Source organism: Helicoverpa armigera, chromosome 30 (assembly GCF_030705265.1).
Source record: "Helicoverpa armigera isolate CAAS_96S chromosome 30, ASM3070526v1, whole genome shotgun sequence".
Lineage (NCBI taxonomy): Eukaryota > Metazoa > Arthropoda > Insecta > Lepidoptera > Noctuidae > Helicoverpa > Helicoverpa armigera.
Window position 1 is genome coordinate 2,999,928 of NC_087149.1, and position 21,480 is coordinate 3,021,407.

The 21,480-nt window shown below is 49.7% G+C and overlaps 3 protein-coding genes and 3 pseudogenes across 3 annotated transcripts; all 6 read left to right on the top strand.

The window, feature by feature from the left end:
* The first annotated feature begins 993 nt into the window (after positions 1–993).
* On the top strand, positions 994–2,189 carry LOC135119116 (histone H1-like; annotated as a pseudogene).
* A 6,757-nt stretch (positions 2,190–8,946) lies between these two features.
* On the top strand, positions 8,947–9,729 carry LOC135119127 (histone H2A-like). The gene is given in 2 exon segments (XM_064042824.1): positions 8,947–9,208; positions 9,210–9,729. Coding segments are annotated over 2 exon segments (366 nt in total). The 5' UTR covers positions 8,947–9,026; the 3' UTR covers positions 9,394–9,729.
* A 908-nt stretch (positions 9,730–10,637) lies between these two features.
* Positions 10,638–11,196, top strand: LOC135119123 (histone H2B-like; annotated as a pseudogene).
* Positions 11,197–12,173: 977 nt separating this feature from the next.
* On the top strand, positions 12,174–12,781 carry LOC126055511 (uncharacterized). Its single transcript, XM_049844930.2, is given in 2 exon segments — positions 12,174–12,393; positions 12,396–12,781. Coding segments are annotated over 2 exon segments (405 nt in total). The 5' UTR covers positions 12,174–12,302; the 3' UTR covers positions 12,710–12,781.
* A 646-nt stretch (positions 12,782–13,427) lies between these two features.
* LOC135119129 (histone H4) lies at positions 13,428–14,005 on the top strand. The gene has a single exon (XM_064042826.1). It carries the CDS (start codon positions 13,520–13,522, stop codon positions 13,829–13,831), a length of 312 nt encoding a protein of 103 aa, XP_063898896.1. The 5' UTR covers positions 13,428–13,519; the 3' UTR covers positions 13,832–14,005.
* A 1,548-nt stretch (positions 14,006–15,553) lies between these two features.
* On the top strand, positions 15,554–16,710 carry LOC126056170 (histone H1-like; annotated as a pseudogene).
* Positions 16,711–21,480: the final 4,770 nt, after the last annotated feature.

Sequence of the window (21,480 nt, forward strand, 5' to 3'; positions counted from 1 at the left end):
GTTTGTAGAAAGGAAGAAGAATGAAATTAAAACCGACATAACTTAAATAATAGAAAAGCATATTCTGGTAATATATTCGAACTACTATATTATACAATGTTTGTAACCTCCTAATTCCTATGCTATTGTTGTTGTTTTCTAAATTCACCGCGCCCGCCGCGGCGCCGCGCCTCAATCAATCTCGGCCGTAGTCGTCGCTGCTTGCCGGCTGCACTGCTGCCGTTGCCGTCGCCGCTGCCGAAGCCGAAGCCGCCTCTGCCGCCGCCACTGCTGCTGCTGCTGCTGCCGCCGCTGAAAATGCCGTCGGAGTATGTTATTCACTAGCGTAGGTATTATCATATATTATACGAGACCTGTACATAATAATCAACGTCAAGTAGGTAAATACATCACATCATACCTAGGTGTAGTCTCGATGTTTTCGATTTATTTAGGTACTACCTATGTATGTAGGTAATAAATAGAAAACCAATAAATAACAACGAGAACGACGAACCGACGGACTCACGGACCAAGTTGAGTTCGCCGTCGTCGCCGTGTCTTCGAATGCGCGCCGTTAGGTAGGTACTCTGTGCGGTGCCTGCGGAGGACGGTGCAGCGCAGGCTGCTACCCGTCCTGACCTCCGTCGAAGGGCACTTTTCTCTTTCGATAATAAACAAGAAGAACAAAGCAAAATAATATTACCGATTGGTTGCACGTCCTGGACGCGGAGCCTCGAGACCGTCCTTAGCGGACGCGGAGCTCGCCGTGTTTTACGACGCTTCACTTTTAGGTCGATAATGCGTTCGCGTAACTGACGAATATCGACGGGGTCCTGTTACCACACAAGCTCGATATCCTCCTTGTTGGCGGGTCGACCTCGATCGTCACTCGCTATCACTTTTATAGAGAAAATAACATTTTGAACTGGACCCACTGGTGCCTCGGTAACCAGCCGCCGAAATAAACAACCGCCCCGGTTCCTATTATGCACTATTCGCGTTCGCACAGGCGCCACGACCTCGTCAAGTTCATGTATTATCCTAATCCGATCACTGTACGCGTCCGCCGCGACGATAAACATTGGAAAAATAAGTTTTATTAGATACGTGTTAGTGAAAACTTTCGAGCCTCCCAAAGAGAAATCCGCCCGCGACACAGAGGCGCTCGTTACGGTAAAGTTTCGTCGTCGTTCGGCGTACGCGTTCGAAATTTGAAAAACCTATAAGTGGCGACATCTAAGTCTCTCACTAAACTACTACTACCCAAGTAACTTGTTGTGTATTACACTTACTATTTCGTGTGTGTGTTGATCGTGCGTGCGTTGTAAACAATGGCAGACACAGCAGTCGCAACCGAAGCTCCGGCTCCAGCTACACCGGCGAAGAAGCAGGCGAGGCAGGCTGGCGGTGCGAAGAAGCCGAAGGCGAAGCCCACCCATCCTAAAACATCCGAGATGGTAAACAGCGCTATCAAGGAGATGAAGGAGCGCAGCGGATCTTCGCTGCAGGCGATCAAGAAGTACATCGCCGCTCAGTACAAGGTAGACGCTGAGAAACTAGCTCCGTTCATAAGGAAATACCTGAAGAGCGCCGTCGAGTCTGGCGCTTTGATCCAGACCAAGGGCAAGGGAGCGTCCGGTTCTTTCAAGCTCGAATCGAAATCTGCCGCCGCCAAGAAACCAGCGGGCGCTGCGCCCAAGAAGGCCGCCGCCTCCGCAGCCACGAAGACCAAGAAGGCTACCGCTTCAGCCGCCGGAGCCAAGAGCAAGAAGGCCGCGGCCGCTGCTGCATCTGCGTCCGCCGCATCGGCTTCGCCCTCCAAGGCGAAGTCGTCCGCCGGCGCTGCCGCTAAGGACAAGAAGGCCGCCGCCGCTAAGAAGAAACCGGCGCCCAAGAGGCCGCCGCTCCGGCCAAGGCCAAGGGAGGCGCCGCACCTAAGGCTAAGAAGACCGCGAAGCCGCCTACAAAGAAACCTAAGGCACCAAGCCGAAGAAGGCCGCCGCCACCCCTAAATCGAAGCCGGCAGCCAAGAAAGCGTCCGCAGCCAAGAAGTAAACATCTGACGCGCGGCGTTCGGTTTACCGGCGACGCGAAACGCGGCGACGGAAGCGGCAGCCGGCGCGGGCGTTGCGCCGGCTCGGTTCGGGCTCGGCTCGGCCCGGCTCAGCACGTCCATCCACAACATCCGTGCAGCGCGCTGTCAATGTGATGTGATGTGTGACGGTGGCAAGTGTGCGCTGTGTAGTGGAACTAAACACCATCCACCCACCTTGTGTACCTACTACACACATCGCTCGGATCGTGGTCGACGTCGACGTCGCCCGCCGTGAACCGTGCGCGCTCCTCACAGCCAAGCTAGCCTGCATCGCTTACGTTCGAAGCGTACATCGTCGTCCTCGGAAGTAGGGCGCTGCGCGCTCGCTCACAGTGTCTCGAGTCTCTGTCAACAACAACAACAACAAATGAAGAAAATCAAACGGCGGCAACAAGATGCTCAGCGGGAGTGCACGCGCTTCAAACGCGGCGCTCGTAGAGCGCTTCAAAACAGCCCTTTTCAGGGCTAACAATACTATCATGAATATTATTCGTTTCTCATATAAACAGACAAGTCAAAACGTATCAAATAACTAGGTGCCTACGTAACTAACCATTAAACACGCACGACGCACACACATTAGACATGTATATAATTATCAAGAAAATCTTTATTGCGAACTAAGTATGTAGGTACAAAAGATCATATATATTGAAAAGACAAGTACATATAAATGTGTATTAAGCATATAGTTTGACATAAGGTTCCTATGTTACCTACTTACAAAACAATACATAACTTACATACAACTCACTAGAATTACGTACCTACAAAACACATACATAATGTAATAAGTAAATAATTATTTACTTATATATACATATATAATTTTACTACGCTAGGCTAGGTTGTTTGTTATGTGTGTTACACTTGCATACCTGATCGGAAAGAAAAACACTTTCACAACACTTGTTTACATAAACACTGTGAAATACACGACACAATAATGATCGAAGCGTACGAATCAAAACAATATAAAACAATCTAATCCCGTCAAAAACAGAGAACAACAAAGTGAAAAAGCGCGCGCTTCATTCGAATCTGACAGTACTGCCTCCGTTTTCCGCGCGAAATGCAAAAGAAAGCCTAAGGACAAAGACAATTTGATTTTATTATAATGACATGACGTGCATGTGGTGTTTGGTCTTTTTCTTTCTGTTTGATAATGGCACTCGCAGCTCAGCCTAGGAATAGAATTATTTTCGTTTGTTTTTTTTTTATTTTTTGTCCACGTGATCGCGCTTGCGCGTTTTGCGAGTTACACTCGCCCGTTCGTCGCTACATACCCCTCCCACTTAGTGAGACGCGCCGGTCGAGTATATAAATGCCGCGGACGCCTGGGTTTAAAAGACTCCCACTTCTGTCTCGTCGTAACGGACGTGTCGCTCTTGCGCTCGCCCGTTTACGACTTTTGTCTTTGTTACGCCCGGACGTTTCACCGTAGTCGTCTGCCGACTACAAATATATCAATCTAAAGCTGCTTTTTCAGCGCGGACGATTATCCTGTTTCTAAAACGTTTGTGTCAAGTAAATTCAGTTGACCCCTTCTGGGTAAAAGCCACAGTTTCGTGGTTCTCGGTTGAAACCATACGGTGCCAACGAAGCCGAGAGGGTGTTGACCCAATCACACCCGCCGAACCCCTTCAGGGCAAGGCAGTCAATTGGACGGAGCTCGATTTCGGCCTTGGGGACTCCTAGTCGTGCCTTGCATCTGGTTTGCTTTCACAGCTACACACACCTGGTGTCGGTTGGGTATCTCTATACCCTTCGCACTAGACTGAAGTTAGGGCCCGTTCGCACAATAAGACTGGCGAACGGTTTACAAGCTTAGGGCTCACTAATAGGTTCTCACCTCCTGCCTATACCCGGCAGGAGGGGTTACACATCCCCGGGCCCATCCACCCGGGGAGATAGGAGATAGGTTGTTAGGTTTTATAAATTAGCCCCCACTTTAGAAGCTCAAATCTCTTCCCTCACGGGAAAATGACTACCGAAGTATTAGTTCTTCTTTGAGGTCCTCCTCGCGACTAAGATATCGTCGCCAAATATGGCGACATTATTAGTAACCTTGATATCAAGGACCCGCGCCTAGCGCGCTATTGTTGTGTTATAGATAACGGCTCAACAGGTGAGGCCGGCGGTGCCGCGCCCCATTGTCGAGCCTATAATTGTATTCTTCGGGAAACCGCCGCATTAGCGGAAACGGTATTCAATACAATGGTCGATGCCCAGCTGCACTCGACCAGCTTTAATCCCATTGTCTCACAGACAATGGAAATAACTCAGGCGAGTGCACCGCGTCACAAACGACGCCGAATGCATGGACACCTCGTCCTCCCGCTCTGCCTCACCCGTCCCCTGAGGATGCTCAACCCTCCGAGCCCTTCTGACTCTCTTCCACGAAGACTTCACCGTCGTACAGGGAGGTAAGAGGAAAAGAACAAAAAATAACACAAGGCGCGCAAGACCATCGCCCTGCCGCATCTCCTCTCCCTAGCCCGCCCGCTGTGTCTACAGCATCCCCGCCCCGTCACCCCGACCCCAGGTCGCTTCCTCCTGCTGTGCCGCTCAAAAGCGCACCTCAAAACAAACCTCCGCCGCCTGTATACTTACAGGACAAGGCAAATGGACCGAAGTGTTCAGTTGTGTGTTGATCGTAAGATCAACTACAGATCGGCCTCCAATACCGGCAACGGTAGAAAATCGTCCTCCTACGTCAGACGACTATAGGGAGATAACTAAAGCGCTAAGAGCGAGGAACATTTCGTTCCACACGTACCCTCCCCGAGGAAAACCTCTCCGGGTCGTCATTACCCGTATTCCGAAGGAAATCCCTTCGATGACATTTTAAGTGACCTTAAGTCACAAACATCCCTGCGACGCAAGTCCATAGGATGCACCGCGCCGCAGCGGCCACGCCTTCGACATGGTGCTCGTAGTATGCGAGCCGTGTCCTTCTAGAAAATCCACCCGATTTTAACATCAAATCGGTGTGTATTTAACCGGCATCTCAATCGAGAAGCCAAATAGATCTGGCATTGTATCCCAATGCCACCGTTGCCAACTGTGGGGTCACCACAGCGCAACTGTTTCGCCCAGCCTAGGTGCGTGAAATGCCTAGGGCCAACACGGCACCTCCGACTGCCCGCGACCCAAGGACCGCACTCTGTGCACCGAGCTTCCGAGCTGCCTCTGCGGCACTCAGGCCATCCTGCCAACTACCGCGGCTGCCCAAAGGCCCCAAAACGTCTCCCCAAGCTGGCCAAGCGTGCAAACGCCCGCCACAGGGAAAGCCCATCAGCGAGGCTACCTACCGCTCAACTTCCCGAGCGTTCAGCCCGCCCTCCCCTGGAAGCCTCTCAACCATCAGAGAGCCTTTCCAACCCCGAGGCCAACTCCAGCTCCTCCCCAGCCAACTCCCGCCCCGGCAATAATCCCACCGCGGCGCCCGCGAGCTTACCTCTCGCGTCCCTCCTGTCACCTCTCCGCGCCCTCCGCGCCCTCCGCGCGGTTCCTATAGCCGCTAAGCTCGCGCAAGCGCAAGCGATCGCGCCTTCTTTCTAGCCCAGTATCAGCGCTCAGTTCTATGAACGTTATACTGAGCACGTTAGTGTATTTACGAGCGACAGAGCTCAACAACTTTCGAGGGAGATAGTCGCCAGCAATGGCGACCTTATCAAACTCTACCCGTTGGCAGGAGTATTCAGACGTCGCCCAGGCAGTTCAAAACCTGCCTCACTTTAGAAATAGAAATGGATAATACATCCAAAATTAAACCCCATTCCCTTAGGCTTGGCTATTATAATGCCAACGGTATTTCAATAACGCGACGATTTCCGCCTTCCTACAATCCCATAAGATAGACATTCTCGTACAAGAGATCTTCCTTAAAGTGTACAAGCCCTAATATATAGCACAACTATAAGTTAATTAGAAATGACAGGATCACACGCCACAAAGGCGGCACGCTTATCTATTATAAAAGATCGCTACATTGTGTAGAGATCACTCCCCCGACTTAAGCTGCATTGAAGCCTCGATCTGTCGACTAGCCATGTCCCAGCACCAGTCGATCACTCTTTATCGGCCTACTGCCCTCCCACGTCCTCATCCTTTCAGTCCACACCCGATCCACGAACGATCTCAGAGCCTTACTAGGCTCATGACTCTGTAATAATAGCAGGCGATCTAAACGCCAAACATCCTGCCTGGAATAGCAACACTACTTCCAAGAGGTTGCTATTCAATCAGTGTGAATCCCTCAACTTCGATGTCATCGCCCGGATGATCCCACTCACTTTCTAATATAGTCGACCACTTCCCGACGTTCTCGATGTAGTTTCAAGAACGTAAACTTACGTTTACATTCGATCGAGGTACTACACGAGCTCACCTCCGACCACAGACCGGTTCTTGTGGAACTAGCCTCGCGCTCAGGCCCACTCGACCCGGATCGCCCTCCTCCCACCCAGATTGTCACGGACTGGAGAATGCTAAGCGAAAGCTTGAAATCCTCCTCCGCCCAGTTAGAATCAATTCCCGATGAAATCAACTCCTCAGTCGCTGACATGGCGCGATCGGTCGTTCACCGTGCACGTACAATCCACCGTGGACAAGTGTTCACGTAGAGTTGAAGCGACGAGCCATCGCTTCAAGCTCCCGGATGACGTGCGTGCTCTGGTGACCGAGAAGAACGCGGTCGTCCGTGCCTACAGTACTTTCCCGCGACGCTAACAAGTCTCACATGCGTAACTTACAGCGTGCTGTAAAGGAACGCCTTGCTGAGATGCGAAACGCGCTGGGACACGCTGAGCGAACTCGAGCCGACTCCATCAAGCCTTCTGGCAGCTTCAAAGGAAACTCAAATCCGATGAAGTAGCTTCCACCCCGCCGATCAAACGCCCTGACAATTCCCTCGCCTCGAGGACGATGAAAGCGGAATGTCTGGCCGACAGCCCGAGGCTCAATGTCGCCTAGTACTAACCGGTCGACCCGCTCACCTACTAAAGGTCGGCCGAGGTCGAGCGCAGATCCTCCTCCTACCACCGCAAGAAGACCTCGACGATCCCTTGCCTCCCGTCACTCCAGACGAAGTGGCAGAGATCATAAACGTCTCAACCCCGTAAAGCCCGGCCCAGATAGAATAACCAATAAAGTGTTCAAAATCCTACCCGCTTCCTCGTAATGCTCATGACCGCGATCTTCAATTGCGCTATGACCCATAACCTGTTCCCACAGGCATGGAAAGAGGCAACCGTAATCGGTATTCCCAAACCCGGTAAACCAAAATCAGACCCGTCCAGCTATCGCCCTATCAGTTTACTCAATGTGTTCGGCAAGATCTACGATACTTATCTATAAGCGTCTCAAAGATTACGTCGAAGCAAAGAGTCTTATTCCATTAGAACAGTTTGGTTTCGAACCCATCACCAGGTCCAACAAGTCCACCGCATCGTGGAAGGTGTGAGCCACGGATTCCAACGTGGCCAACTCACCGGCACGATTCTCTTCGACATAGCAAAGGCATCGACAAAGTCTGGCACAAAGGCTTGATTTACAAGCTTTACCAACTCGGTGTCCCAGACCGTCTCGTCGTCATCTTACGAGACTTTTTGTCGAATCGCACCTTTCGCTATCGCATAGACGGCACTCTTTCTTCGGCCCACCCTATAAAGCTGGCGTCCCACGCTCGGTACTCTCCCCCATCCTCTTTCACGCTATACACTAGCGATATTCCTAAGAACAAGCATGTTCAATTAGCCCTATTCGCCGACGACACGGCACCTACTGCTCAGGCCGCAGCCCAGCCGCCATAGTGAGACATCTCCAAGCCTATTGCAACACCCTAGGTGTCTGACTAGGCTATGGAGAATCGAACTCCACCCCGACAAAAGCCAGGCCATACTTTTCGAGCCTCCCTGCCGTGGCTTCTCCCGCGCCCCCGTCAGTCACCATGTTTGGTAGGCCGATTCCTTTGAAGGAGCATGCCAAATATCTAGGTGTAATCTTAGACCAGCGCTTCTCATTCGCCGAGCACATACGTAAGGTGCGCTCTCTAGAGCAGCCTTTGTGTACGGCAGATTGCACTTTGCTCAATTCAAAGAGCAAATTATCTCTTAAATCCGTTACGCTCTACGGATCGTGCATACGCCCCGTCATGATGTATGCTGCCCCCAGGTTCGCACAGGCAGTTTCATCGCTGCCTTCACAGAATGCAAGCCCTTCAAACCGTGCCTTACGGAAAATCACAGGAGCTCCTATTATGTTCGAAATGAGATTCTTCATGTCGACTTAAAAATTCTAACATCCGCCAGTATATGAAGCGTGCCGCCATACGGTATTTCGAACGCGCTGAGAAACACGATAACTCACTTATCGTGTCAGCCAGTAATTACACTCCCTCCCGCATCAGTAGGACGCCGCCCTAGGCATGCCCCTTCTAGAACCTGACGATGAGATAACTGTCCTCCAAGAGAGTAGTAAACTCACTAGCACCCTATACAAACACAAACCGCGTTCGTACAAACCTGCCGCCGAGGTCCGCCGCGACGTCCCGTTCTCTGTCCTCCTGACCCTTGCTCATCGAGCCAGCCCGCGAGCTGAGCCAGTAGTTTAAATTCCCCATTTAATAATAATGATCATATGATCCAGCCTGTCCCTTTGTTGCCTCCCCCAGCGACGCCCTAAGCCGAGGTCCGACTCCCACAGGGTACCCTCCTTAGCGCAGTCGCTTAGTTTATAAGTTGTTTTACGCCCCTGGCTGGAGGCCTTAAATTCTAGGCATCCACAGGGAAAAGTCCGGTTAAGCAGCACATCACCTCCCAGGCTGAACTGCGAGATGCCATACCAAAAAAAATGGGTTTAAAATTGTTGTTCACTCGACTGTCGTCGCGCTCGCACTCAGAGCGTAACTTGTGATTTTCCGTGATATTCTTAACCAATCTTGACAATGTCCGGTCGTGGTAAAGGTGGCAAGGTTAAGGGGAAGGCAAAGTCCCGGTCCAACCGTGCCGGTCTACAGTTCCCCGTGGGACGTATCCACAGGCTGCTGCGTAACGGTAACTATGCAGAGCGCGTCGGTGCCGGAGCGCCTGTCTACTTGGCCGCCGTGATGGAGTACCTGGCCGCTCTAGTTGGCCGGTAACGCGGCCAGAGACAACAAGAAGACCAGGATCATCCCGCGTCATCTGCAACTGGCCATCCGCAACGACGAGGAATTGAACAAGCTCCTATCCGGCGTGACCATCGCTCAGGGTGGTGTGCTGCCTAACATCCAGGCCGTGCTGCTGCCCAAGAAGACCGAGAAGAAGGCTTAAGCGTTGCTTCGATGGGATAATATTGTGTGGTGTATATATGCATGCGTGCATTCATTCGCGCCATGCACTCGTATACCTATTGCAATATTGTATCGCGTCGGACGCGCTGAGCTCGTCGCCCCTGTATGCAACACACATACAAACAAAAGGCCCTTTCAGGGCCACAATATGATTCGTCGATACATAATCCAATGTTAAAAGACAGTTTCTTTATCAGTGTCGTCTCAAAACGTACAAGTACAACGCTGTACTGACTAGGCATATTAATTACGTGTGCTAGGATGTTACTCGACACTGCGCTGCGCCGTGATAATTTTAGGTTAGGTACATGTTACATACCTTCATTTGCGGGTCCCTGCTGCCTCTGGTGCTGCGTAGCCGCGCGCTGTCGCCGCGCGGCGCACCACTCGCTGCAGGCGCGCCGTGCTTTGCCTTTCCACGTTACCTGTACAAATTACATATGTAAATTCATTTATTTATTTATTTATTTAACAGTACAGTACAACACATAAATACAGACAAGAATAAATAATAGATTTGAGAGAATTGTACAAGGGCACAGCTTATCTCACAAGAAATTTCTTCCAGCAGGCCCGTTATGGAGTGTTAGAATTTAAAAGAGATACAGATAGACTGTGTAAAAGAAAGAAGATATAACCAATAAATAATCACTAACATTAACTACTTAAATACATATACAAACACACATTCATTGAAATAATAATAAAACATAGGATAATAATGTTTCAATTATTCCTACACATATAACACTGATTTTATTAATAGCAAGGAAAACCTAGGTACTATTTGCTGAATAACGTAGGCCTAATGGTGAAATATTTCTTTTAAATCTGTCCAGTTCTTTTCGAGTTTATAATATTCATAATTTATATATAGGTAATATTTCCTGTATTATAGATATATATGTAATGAATGAATGAATGAATGTATGTATGTATGTATGTATGTATGTATGTATGTATGTATGTACATTACACAATTGTACATTTATCTGTGAAAATATATGATGTGTTTAATGCATAATTACTGTATTCATTTTCTAGCAATGCGTCCTCCCACCTCCCACTCTCCCTCCCTCCTCGCCCCCGACCCATTGCCCCACCGCCAGCTTTTCGACGTTGAAAGGGCTACGATTGGTCCGCCGGTTCGTCGATTACGGAGCGGATGCCTTGGTGTTTGCGCCGCCGGCTGCCGCATATATAGTAGTTTCATATCTAATGTCGTTTATATTGCTGCCGAACTCCGTTCCGTCAGCACTATACCCGCTTCGCTGAAGTCTAGTATTGTGTTTTAACAACAACAATGCCGCCCAAGACAAGTGGTAAAGCCGCCAAGAAATCTGGCAAAGCCCAGAAGAACATCTCCAAAACCGACAAGAAGAAGAAGAAGCACAAGAGGAAGGAGCTACGCCATCTACATCTACAAGGTGTTGAAGCAGGTGCACCCCGACACCGGTATCTCCAGCAAGGCCATGTCGATCATGAACTCGTTCGTGAACGACATTTTCGAGCGCATCGCCGCCGAAGCTTCCCGTCTCGCCCACTACAACAAGAGGTCCACCATCACATCGAGGGAGGTCCAAACTTCCGTCAGGCTCCTGCTGCCCGGTGAGCTCGCCAAGCACGCCGTCAGTGAAGGCACCAAGGCCGTCACCAAGTACACCAGCTCTAAATGAGCGGCCGGCAGCTAGCGAAAGCAGCCGCCGACGCCTCCTCGTGACCGCCGCGTTTGTGGACGACGTCGCCGTGTCGTGTCGTGTGTCGCCGAGCCAGTGTTTGTTGTTCGTGTTCCGGTGTGCGCCATGGTGTTTTGTGCGAGTGTTGATCGATTGCGTCGTCGTGTGGGTTTACGTATATATATACATAGGTATCTTACTTACCAATTTATTATGTACGTACGCGCACACGCACGGGCGCTTATCGAGATGCATTTCGAGAACCACGCCACCAGACGCCACAAACCGCCGCCACGTCGAAAATCTGGCCACGAGCACGCACGCACCGACTGCACCGCACCGCCGCACCGCCACAGGGGATGGCTGGATAACAAACAAAAGCCCTTTTCAGGGCCACAAATGTAATCATGTGAAAGATGAGAATTTCACGTTTCTTGAATCAGATGCTCGTCAAAACGTAGTTTATTTACACACAGTATATTACTACTGCTTAATAAATATATAAGAGGTATATCGCATACACACAAACAAATTTTCGCAGCTAGACATACAACAAAGTATAGGCAATAACAGATAGGAGTACAGAATAATACTATTATTATAGATACATGATCAATATTGCGATAGACAGACACCTAGTACCCATTCCAAAATAAATAAATAAATGAATGAATGAATGAATAGTTTTACACGGACGGACAGAGTCAAAATTCGATATTAAACAAACAAACGAATGTATATACATACATACATACATACATACGTACATACATAAATAATATACCTACCTCCTATAAAACCATACTGCCTGTGTGATACATATTATGTATAGATCTGCAACCTATAGGATTATTTTCTTCCTAAAGTTACACAGTTATCATAAAATACATACTAACAACAACATAGACGAATATAAAAAATATAATACAATAAATAAGTATATAAATCCGAATAGATAAAAATTATAAAATACTTCTTTCTTTTTTTAACGTTTTGTTGATTTCGGAAATTTTCGCGCCAGACAGAGACAGAGGCGCTAGTCGCTCGCTCAGTCACCCAGTACAGTACGTACAGTATAAATAGAGGCGACGATCGCTTCTGGATTTTTATTCTCTCACGCACGTTCGAACCGTAGAGGTCCGCTCGTTCACGATCAGTTTCTCGTCATTATTGTTGTGTTTGTACAGTCAGTTCGCTGTTGTATTGTCTAATAATGGCACGTACTAAGCAGACCGCTCGTAAATCCACCGGCGGTAAGGCGCCGAGGAAGCAGCTCGCCACCAAGGCGGCGCGCAAGAGCGCACCGCCACCGGCGGAGTGAAGAAGCCCATCGCTACAGGCCCGGCACTGTGGCTCCGTGAGATCCGTCGTTACCAGAAGAGTACAGAGCTGTTGATCCGCAAGCTGCCTTTCCAGCGTCTCGTGCGTGAAATCGCCCAGGACTTCAAGACCGATCTCCGCTTCCAGAGCTCCGCTGTTATGGCACTTCAGGAGGCCAGCGAGGCTTACCTCGTCGGTCTCTTCGAGGACACCAACTTGTGCGCTATCCACGCCAAGCGTGTCACCATCATGCCAAAGGACATTCAGCTCGCTCGCAGGATCAGAGGCGAACGTGCTTAAGGTGTCCCGCGCTTGATCAACGGTTGACCGGCGGTGCGCGCTCACACTAAAAAGGCCCTTTTCAGGGCCACATATGATTCTGACAGTTGAAAATGTTTCTTTACATCGGACGTGTCTTAAAAACGTAGCAACAACAAACATTAATCTTTGTACAACATACATACATACATCCAAAAATAAATAAATACATACATACATACATACATACCTACCTGCCTTCCTTCCTTTCATGTAATTTAATTTAATACCTACTATAATAGCATCATGACGATGCCCCCGGATAAGTTTTTGGAAAACACTCTGTATGAATTTATTTTGTCAAAATTTAAGCAGCTTACATTATTATATACATTGATAGATAGATAGATAAAAAGCATGTAATATATATATGTATATATATATACTTTTTATTTTTATCCTTAAGACATATTTTCATTCATTTATTAGGTTACTATTATCAAAGTTATATTAATGAATTAATACAGAAAAAAAAAAAACATATACAGGGTGTATAACACCATGTATTTTTTTTTTATTATTATTTATGGGAAATTCGCAATACAGTATACTATGTCAATCATAAAAATCATAGATTAAATGCCTAAAATCAACCTATAACGAACGCTTCGATAGTCACCTCTCCCCGCTCACTCCGGATAGAATTCCCCGCCGCCGCCGAGACCCCGTCGTGTATATAAATAAAGGCCCAGTGTACGCGAAGCGTATAGCCAGTACTCGTGCGGCACTCGATCGTGGTGCTTCGCTGTTCGTTCGTTGTGTTATCGTAAATTCTACAAACTAACCGAGAAGATGACCGGTCGCGGTAAGGGAGGAAAGGGTCTGGGAAAAGGAGGAGCCAAGCGCCACAGGAAGGTACTTCGTGATAACATCCAGGGTATCACGAAGCCCGCCATCCGTCGTCTGGCTCGCAGAGGAGGCGTGAAACGTATCTCCGGTCTGATCTACGAAGAGACTCGCGGTGTCCTCAAAGTGTTCCTCGAGAACGTGATCCGCGACGCGGTCACCTACACCGAGCACGCCAAGAGGAAGACCGTCACCGCCATGGACGTCGTGTACGCTCTGAAACGCCAGGGTCGCACCCTGTACGGTTTCGGAGGTTAGACCGTGTCTATCCGCCGCGGCCAACGTGTCGTCCGTCGACCAGCTATTCTACAGAACCTACACTATGGTGGACGCGGGTGCGTCGTGCGTTCGTGTACTCTCTATGTGGTACACAGTAACGTATCGATTCATGCGTCGTTCAACCATACGTAGGTGCATGTAGATATGCGCACATTAAAAGGCCCCTTTCAGGGCCGCATACGATTCGATATTTTAAATATGTTTCTTTATGCAGAGTTCGTCTAAAACGTACAACAACATTCAACACATATTCTTGGTGGGCTTAGTAGTAGCCACTAAATAAAAATAACAAAACCGTTTTGTTACATTATATACATACCTACTACATATAATATAGAATGTGGACTACTCGCTGTTACCTAGTAGCTACTTAGCTGTTGTTTGTAGAAAGGAAGAAGTGTGAATGAAATTAAAAACCGACATAACGTTGTAAGTATATTATGTGTGTAAGTATAAAATACATAGGTACTTGTACTATATAGGTAGGTACATACGTATTCTAGTAATATATTCGAACTACTATATTATACAATGTTTGTACCTCCTAATTCCTATGCTATTGTTGTTGTTTTCTAAATTCACTGCGCCCGCCGCGGCGCCGCGCCTCAATCAATCTCGGCCGTAGTCGTCGCTGCTTGCCGGCTGCACTGCTGCCGTTGCCGTCGCCGCTGCCGAAGCCGAAGCCGCCTCTGCCGCCGCCACTGCTGCTGCTGCTGCTGCCGCCGCTGAAAAATGCCGTCGGAGTATGTTATTCACTAGCGTAGGTATTATCATATATTATACGAGACCTGTACATAATAATCAACGTCAAGTAGGTAAATACATCACATCATACCTAGGTGTAGTCTCGATGTTTTCGATTTATTTAGGTACTACCTATGTATGTAGGTAATAAATAGAAAACCAATAAATAACAACGAGAACGACGAACCGACGGACTCACGGACCAAGTTGAGTTCGCCGTCGTCGCCGTGTCTTCGAATGCGCGCCGTTAGGTAGGTACTCTGTGCGGTGCCTGCGGGAGGACGGTGCAGCGCAGGCTGCTACCCGTCCTGACCTCCGTCGAAGGGCACTTTTCTTTCGATAATAAACAAGAAGAACAAAGCAAAATAATATTACCGATTGGTTGCACGTCCTGGACGCGGAGCCTCGAGACCGTCCTTAGCGGACGCGGAGCTCGCCGTGTTTTACGACGCTTCACTTTTAGGTCGATAATGCGTTCGCGTAACTGACGAATATCGACGGGGTCCTGTTACCACACAAGCTCGATATCCTCCTTGTTGGCGGGTCGACCTCGATCGTCACTCGCTATCACTTTTATAGAGAAAATAACATTTTGAACTGGACCCACTGGTGCCTCGGTAACCAGCCGCCGAAATAAACAACCGCCCCGGTTCCTATTATGCACTATTCGCGTTCGCACAGGCGCCACGACCTCGTCAAGTTCATGTATTATCCTAATCCGATCACTGTACGCGTCCGCCGCGACGATAAACATTGGAAAAATAAGTTTTATTAGATACGTGTTAGTGAAAACTTTCGAGCCTCCCAAAGAGAAATCCGCCCGCGACACAGAGGCGCTCGTTACGGTAAAGTTTCGTCGTCGTTCGGCGTACGCGTTCGAAATTTGAAAACCTATAAGTGGCGACATCTAAGTCTCTCACTAAACTACTACTACCCAAGTAACTTGTTGTGTACACTTACTATTTCGTGTGTGTGTTGATCGTGCGTGCGTTGTAAACAATGGCAGACACAGCAGTCGCAACCGAAGCTCCGGCTCCAGCTACACCGGCGAAGAAGCAGGCGAGGCAGGCTGGCGGTGCGAAGAAGCCGAAGGCGAAGCCCACCCATCCTAAAACATCCGAGATGGTAAACAGCGCTATCAAGGAGATGAAGGAGCGCAGCGGATCTTCGCTGCAGGCGATCAAGAAGTACATCGCCGCTCAGTACAAGGTAGACGCTGAGAAACTAGCTCCGTTCATAAGGAAATACCTGAAGAGCGCCGTCGAGTCTGGCGCTTTGATCCAGACCAAGGGCAAGGAGCGTCCGGTTCTTTCAAGCTCGAATCGAAATCTGCCGCCAAGAAACCAGCGGGCGCTGCGCCCAAGGCCGCCGCCTCAGCCACGAAGACCAAGAAGGCTACCGCTTCAGCCGCCGGAGCCAGAGCGCCGCGGCCGCTGCTGCATCTGCGTCCGCCGCATCGGCTTCGCCCTCCAGGCGAAGTCGTCCGCCGGCGCTGCCGCTAAGGACAAGAAGGCCGCCGCCGCTAAGAAGAAACCGGCGCCCAAGAAGGCCGCCGCTCCGGCCAAGGCCAGGGAGGCGCCGCACCTAAGGCTAAGAAGACCGCGAAGCCGCCTACAAAGAAACCTAGGGCAACCTGCCGAAGAAGGCCGCCGCCACCCTAAATCGAAGCCGGCAGCCAAGAAAGCGTCCGCAGCCAAGAAGTAAACATCTGACGCGCGGCGTTCCCGGTTTACCGGCGACGCGAAACGCGGCGACGGAAGCGGCAGCCGGCGCGGGCGTTGCGCCGGCTCGGTTCGGGCTCGGCTCGGCCCGGCTCAGCACGTCCATCCACAACATCCGTGCAGCGCGCTGTCAATGTGATGTGATGTGTGACGGTGGCAAGTGTGCGCTTGTGTGTAGTGGAACTAAACACCATCCACCCACCTTGTGTACCTACTACACCACATCGCTCGGATCGTGGTCGACGTCGACGTCGCCCGCCGTGAACCGTGCGCGCTCCTCACAGCCAAGCTAGCCTGCATCGCTTACGTTCGAAGCGTACATCGTCGTCCTCGGAAGTAGGGCGCTGCGCGCTCGCTCACAGTGTCTCGAGTCTCTGTCAACAACAACAACAACAACAAATGAAGAAAATCAAACGGCGGCAACAAGATGCTCAGCGGGAGTGCACGCTTCAAACGCGGCGCTCGTAGAGCGCTTAAAACAGCCCTTTTCAGGGCTAACAATACTATCATGAATATTATTCGTTTCTCATATAAACAGACAAGTCAAAACGTATCAAATAACTAGGTGCCTACGTAACTAACCATTAAACACGCACGACGCACACACATTAGACATGTATATAATTATCAAGAAAATCTTTATTGCGAACTAAGTATGTAGGTACAAAAGATCATATATATTGAAAAAGACAAGTACATATAAATGTGTATTAAGCATATAGTTTGACATAAGGTTCCTATGTTACCTACTTACAAAACAATACATAACTTACATACAACTCACTAGAATTACGTACCTAAAAACACATACATAATGTAATAAGTAAATAATTATTTACTTATATATACATATATAATTTTACTACGCTAGGCTAGGTTGTTTGTTATGTGTGTTACACTTGCATACCTGATCGGAAAGAAAAACACTTTCACAACACTTGTTTACATAAACACTGTGAAATACACGACACAATAATGATCGAAGCGTACGAATCAAAACAATATAAAACAATCTAATCCCGTCAAAACAGAGAACAACAAAGTGAAAAGCGCGCTTCATTCGAATCTGACAGTACTGCCTCCGTTTTCCGCGCGAAATGCAAAAGAAAGCCTAAGGACAAAGACAATTTGATTTATATTATACGACACGATGCGTGGTGTTTGGTTTTTTTGATAATGGACCCGCAGCTCAGCCTAGAATAGAATTATTTTCGTTTGTTTTATTTTTGTCCACGTGATCGCGCTTTGCGCGTGCGGTTACACTCGCCCGTTCGTCGCTACATACCCTCTCCTTAGTGAGACGCGCCGGTCGAGTATAAATGCCGCGGACGCCTGGTTTAAAAGAGTTGTTCCCTTCGCCGGTCGTCGGTCTCAGTGCGCTCGCCCGTTTACGACTTTTTGTCTTTGTTACGCCTGACGTAATTGCCTTCACCGTGAGTCGTCGCTTACCGCTAAATATATCAATCTAAAGCTGCTTTTTTTCAAAGCGGCGGACGATTATCCTGAGTTTCAAAACGTTTGTGTTGGCAATTCACTTGACCCCTTCTTGCAAAAGCCATTGTTCTCTGTGGTTCTCGGTTGAAACCATACGGTTAACGAAGCCGAGAGGGTGTTGACCCAATCACACCCGCCGAACTCTTCAGGGCAAGGCAGCTCACTGGACGGGAGCTCGGATTTCGGCCTTGGGGGATCTCCTAGTCGTGCCTTGCATCTGGTTTGCTTTCAGCTACACACCTGGTGTCGGTTGGGCATCTCATACCCTTCTCGCACTAGACTGTTAGGGCCCGTTCGCACAATAAGACTGGCGAACGGTTTACAATGCTTAGGGGCTCACCAATAGGTACTCTCACCTCCCCGCCCATGGGCAGGAGGGTTGCCATCCCCGGCCCATCCACCCGGGAGATAGGAGATAGGTTGTTAGGTTTTATATAATTAGCCCCCACCTTTAGCTCGGTAGCCCTTCTCCCTCACGGAAAATGACCACCGAAGTAATTGTTCTTCTTTGAGGTCCCTCCCTCATGACCAAGACATCGTCGCCAAATATGGCGACATAGTAACCTGATATCATGACCCGCGCCTAGCGCGCGCTATTGTAAAGTTATAGATGTAAACGGCTCAACAAAGGAGGCCGGCGCAGCTGTGCTGCGCCCCATTGTCGAGCCTATAATTGTTCTTCGGGGAAAACCGCCGCATTAGCGGAAACGGTAATCCCCAATACAATGGTCGATGCCCAGCTGCAACTCGACCATTGTTTAACCCATTTGTCTCACAGACAATGGAAATAATCCCAGGCGAGTGCACCTGTACGCAAACGTCGACGCCGAATGCATGGACACTCGTCCTCCCGCTCTGCTCCTCAACCCGAGGATGCTCAACCCTCCGAGCCTCTGACTCTCTTCCTCCGACGAAGACTTCACCGTCGTACAGGGAGGTAAGAGGAAAAGAACAAAAAATAATGACAAGGCGCGCAAGACCATCGCCCTTGCCGCACTTCCTCTCCCCTAGCCCGCCCGCTGTGTCTACAGCATCCCACGCCCCGTCACCCCGACCTCGCAGGTCGCTTCCTCCCCAAGGTGCCGCTAAGCCCAAAAGCGCACCAAAACAAACCTCCGCCGCCTGTATACCAGCAGGCGCAAATGGACCGAAGTGTCCAAGCTGTGTGTTGATCGTAAGATCAACTACAGATCGGCCTCCAATACCGGCAACGGTATAAAATCGTCCTCCCTACGTCAGACGACTATAGGGAGATAACTAAAGCGCTAAGAGCGAGGAACATTTCTGTTCCACACGTACTCCCTCCCCGAGGAAAACCTCTCCGGGTCGTCATTACCTTTCGTATTCCGAAGGAAATCCCTTCGATGACATTTTAAGTGACTTAAGTCACAAAACATCCCTGCGACGCAAGTTCATAGGATGCACCGCGCCCGCAGCGGCCACGCCTTCGACATGGTGCTCGTAGTGCGAGCCGTCCTCTGAAATCCACCCGATTTTTAACATCAAATCGGTGTGTAATTTAACCGGCATCTCAACCGAGAAGCCAACAGATCTGGCATTGTATCCCAATGCCACCGTTGCCAACTGTGGGGTCAATACCACAGCGCAACTGTTTTCGCCCAGCCTAGGTGGAATACGGAGACCTCCGACTGCCCGCGACTTTATGACCGCACTCTGTGACCGAGTTTCCGAGCAATTTCAGGGAAACTCCGGCTTTATCCTGCCAACTACTCCAGTAACGTTCTGTAACGTTTCCGCCAGTCGACGGTTACTTCCATCGCTCCACATCCTCTGGTTGTTCATTCATTAACGTGGTTCTCCCCATGAGCCCCTCAACCATCAGAGAGCCTTTCCAACCCCGAGGCCAACTCAGCCCCAGCCGCCAACTCCCGCCCCGGTGAATAATCCCGCCGCGGTTCCGCGAGCTTACCTCGCGTCCTCCTGGTTGCCCTTTCAGCTTCTGCGCCTCCAGGGCTCCGAGGAAGCCAAGCCCGCGCAAGCGCAAGCGATCGCGCCTTCTTCTAGCCCAGTATCAGCGCTCAGTTCTATGAACGTTATACTGGAGCACGTTCAGTGTATTTACGAGCGACAGAGCTCAACAACTTCGAGGGAGATAGTCGCCAGCAATGGCGACCTTATCAAACTCTACCCGTTATGCAGGAGTATTCAGATGTCGCCCAGGCAGTTCAAAACCTGCCTCAATTTTTAGAAATAGAAATGGATAATACATCCAAAAATTAAACCCCATTCCCTTAGGTTTGGCTATTATAATGCCAACGGTATTCTCGGCTAACGCGACGAGATTTCCGCCTTCCTACAATCCCATAAGATAGACATTCTTCTCGCGTACAAGAGACTTCCTAAAGCTTGCGTACAGCGGCCCTAATATAGCCAACTATAAGTAATTAGAAATGACAGGATCACACGCCACTAAGGCATCAGTTTATCTATTATAAAAGATCGCTACATTGTGTAGAGATCACCCCCGACTTGCTGCATTGAAGCTCTCGATCTGTCGACTAGCCATGTCCCAGCACCAGTCGATCGCCTCGTATCGGCCTACTGCCCTCCCACGTCCTCATCCTTTCAGTCCTACGACCCGATCCACGAACGATCCAGAGCCTTACTAGGCCTGAGCGACTCTGAATAATAATAGCAGGCGATCTAAACGCCAAACATCCTGCCTGGAATAGCAACACTACTTCCAAGAGGTATATTCAATCGTGCGGAATCCCTCAACTTCGATGTCATCGTCTGATGCATCCCACTCACTTTCCTAATATAGTCGACCACCTTCCGACGCGTTCTAGATGTAGCAAGCCTCAAGAACGTAAACTTACGTTTACATTCGATCGAGGTGTCGCCACGAGCTCACCTCCGACCACAGACCGGTTTCGTGGTCCAGCCTCGCGCTCAGGCTCCACTCGACCCGGATCGCCCTCCTCCCACCCAGATTGTCACGGACTGGAGAATGCTAAGCGAAAGCTTGAAATCCTCCTCCGCCCAGTTAGAATCAATTCCCGATGAAATCAACTCAGTCGCTGACATGACGGGCGCTGATCGGCTCGTTCACCGAGCACGTACACCACCGTGGACAAGCGTTCACGTAGAGTTGAAGCGACGAGCCATCGCCTAAGCCCTGGATGACGTGCGTGCTCTGGTGACCGAGAAGAACGCGGCTGTCCGTGCCTGGCTGTGTACTTTCCTCCCTGCGACGCTAACAAGTCTCACATGCGTAACTTACAGCGTGCTGTAAAGGAACGCCTTGCTGAGATGCGTGAAACGCGCTGGGACAAGACGCTGAGCGAACTCGAGCCGACCATCAAGCCTTCTGGCAGCTTCAAAGGGAAACTCAAACTGATGAAGTAGCTTCCACCCCGCCGATCAAACGCCCCGGACAATTCCATCGCCTTCGAGGACGATGAAAAGCGGAATGTCTGGCCGATTGAGGCTCAATGCTCGCCTAGTACTTCCACCGTACCGGTCGACCCGGCTCACCTACTAAAGGTCGAAGCCGAGGTCGAGCGCAGATCCTCCCTACCACCGCAAGAAGACCCCGACGATCCTTGCCTCCTTACCCAGACGAAGTGGCAGAGATCATCAAACGTCTCAAACCCCTGCAAAGCCCGGGCCCAGATAGAATAAACTGGGCCAGTGCCTCAAAATCCT

What these genes read in the sequence shown, in the direction of transcription:
- LOC135119129 (XM_064042826.1), top strand. Translation starts at nt 13,520, where the DNA reads ATGACCGGTCGCGGTAAGGGAGGAAAGGGTCTGGGAAAAGGAGGAGCC.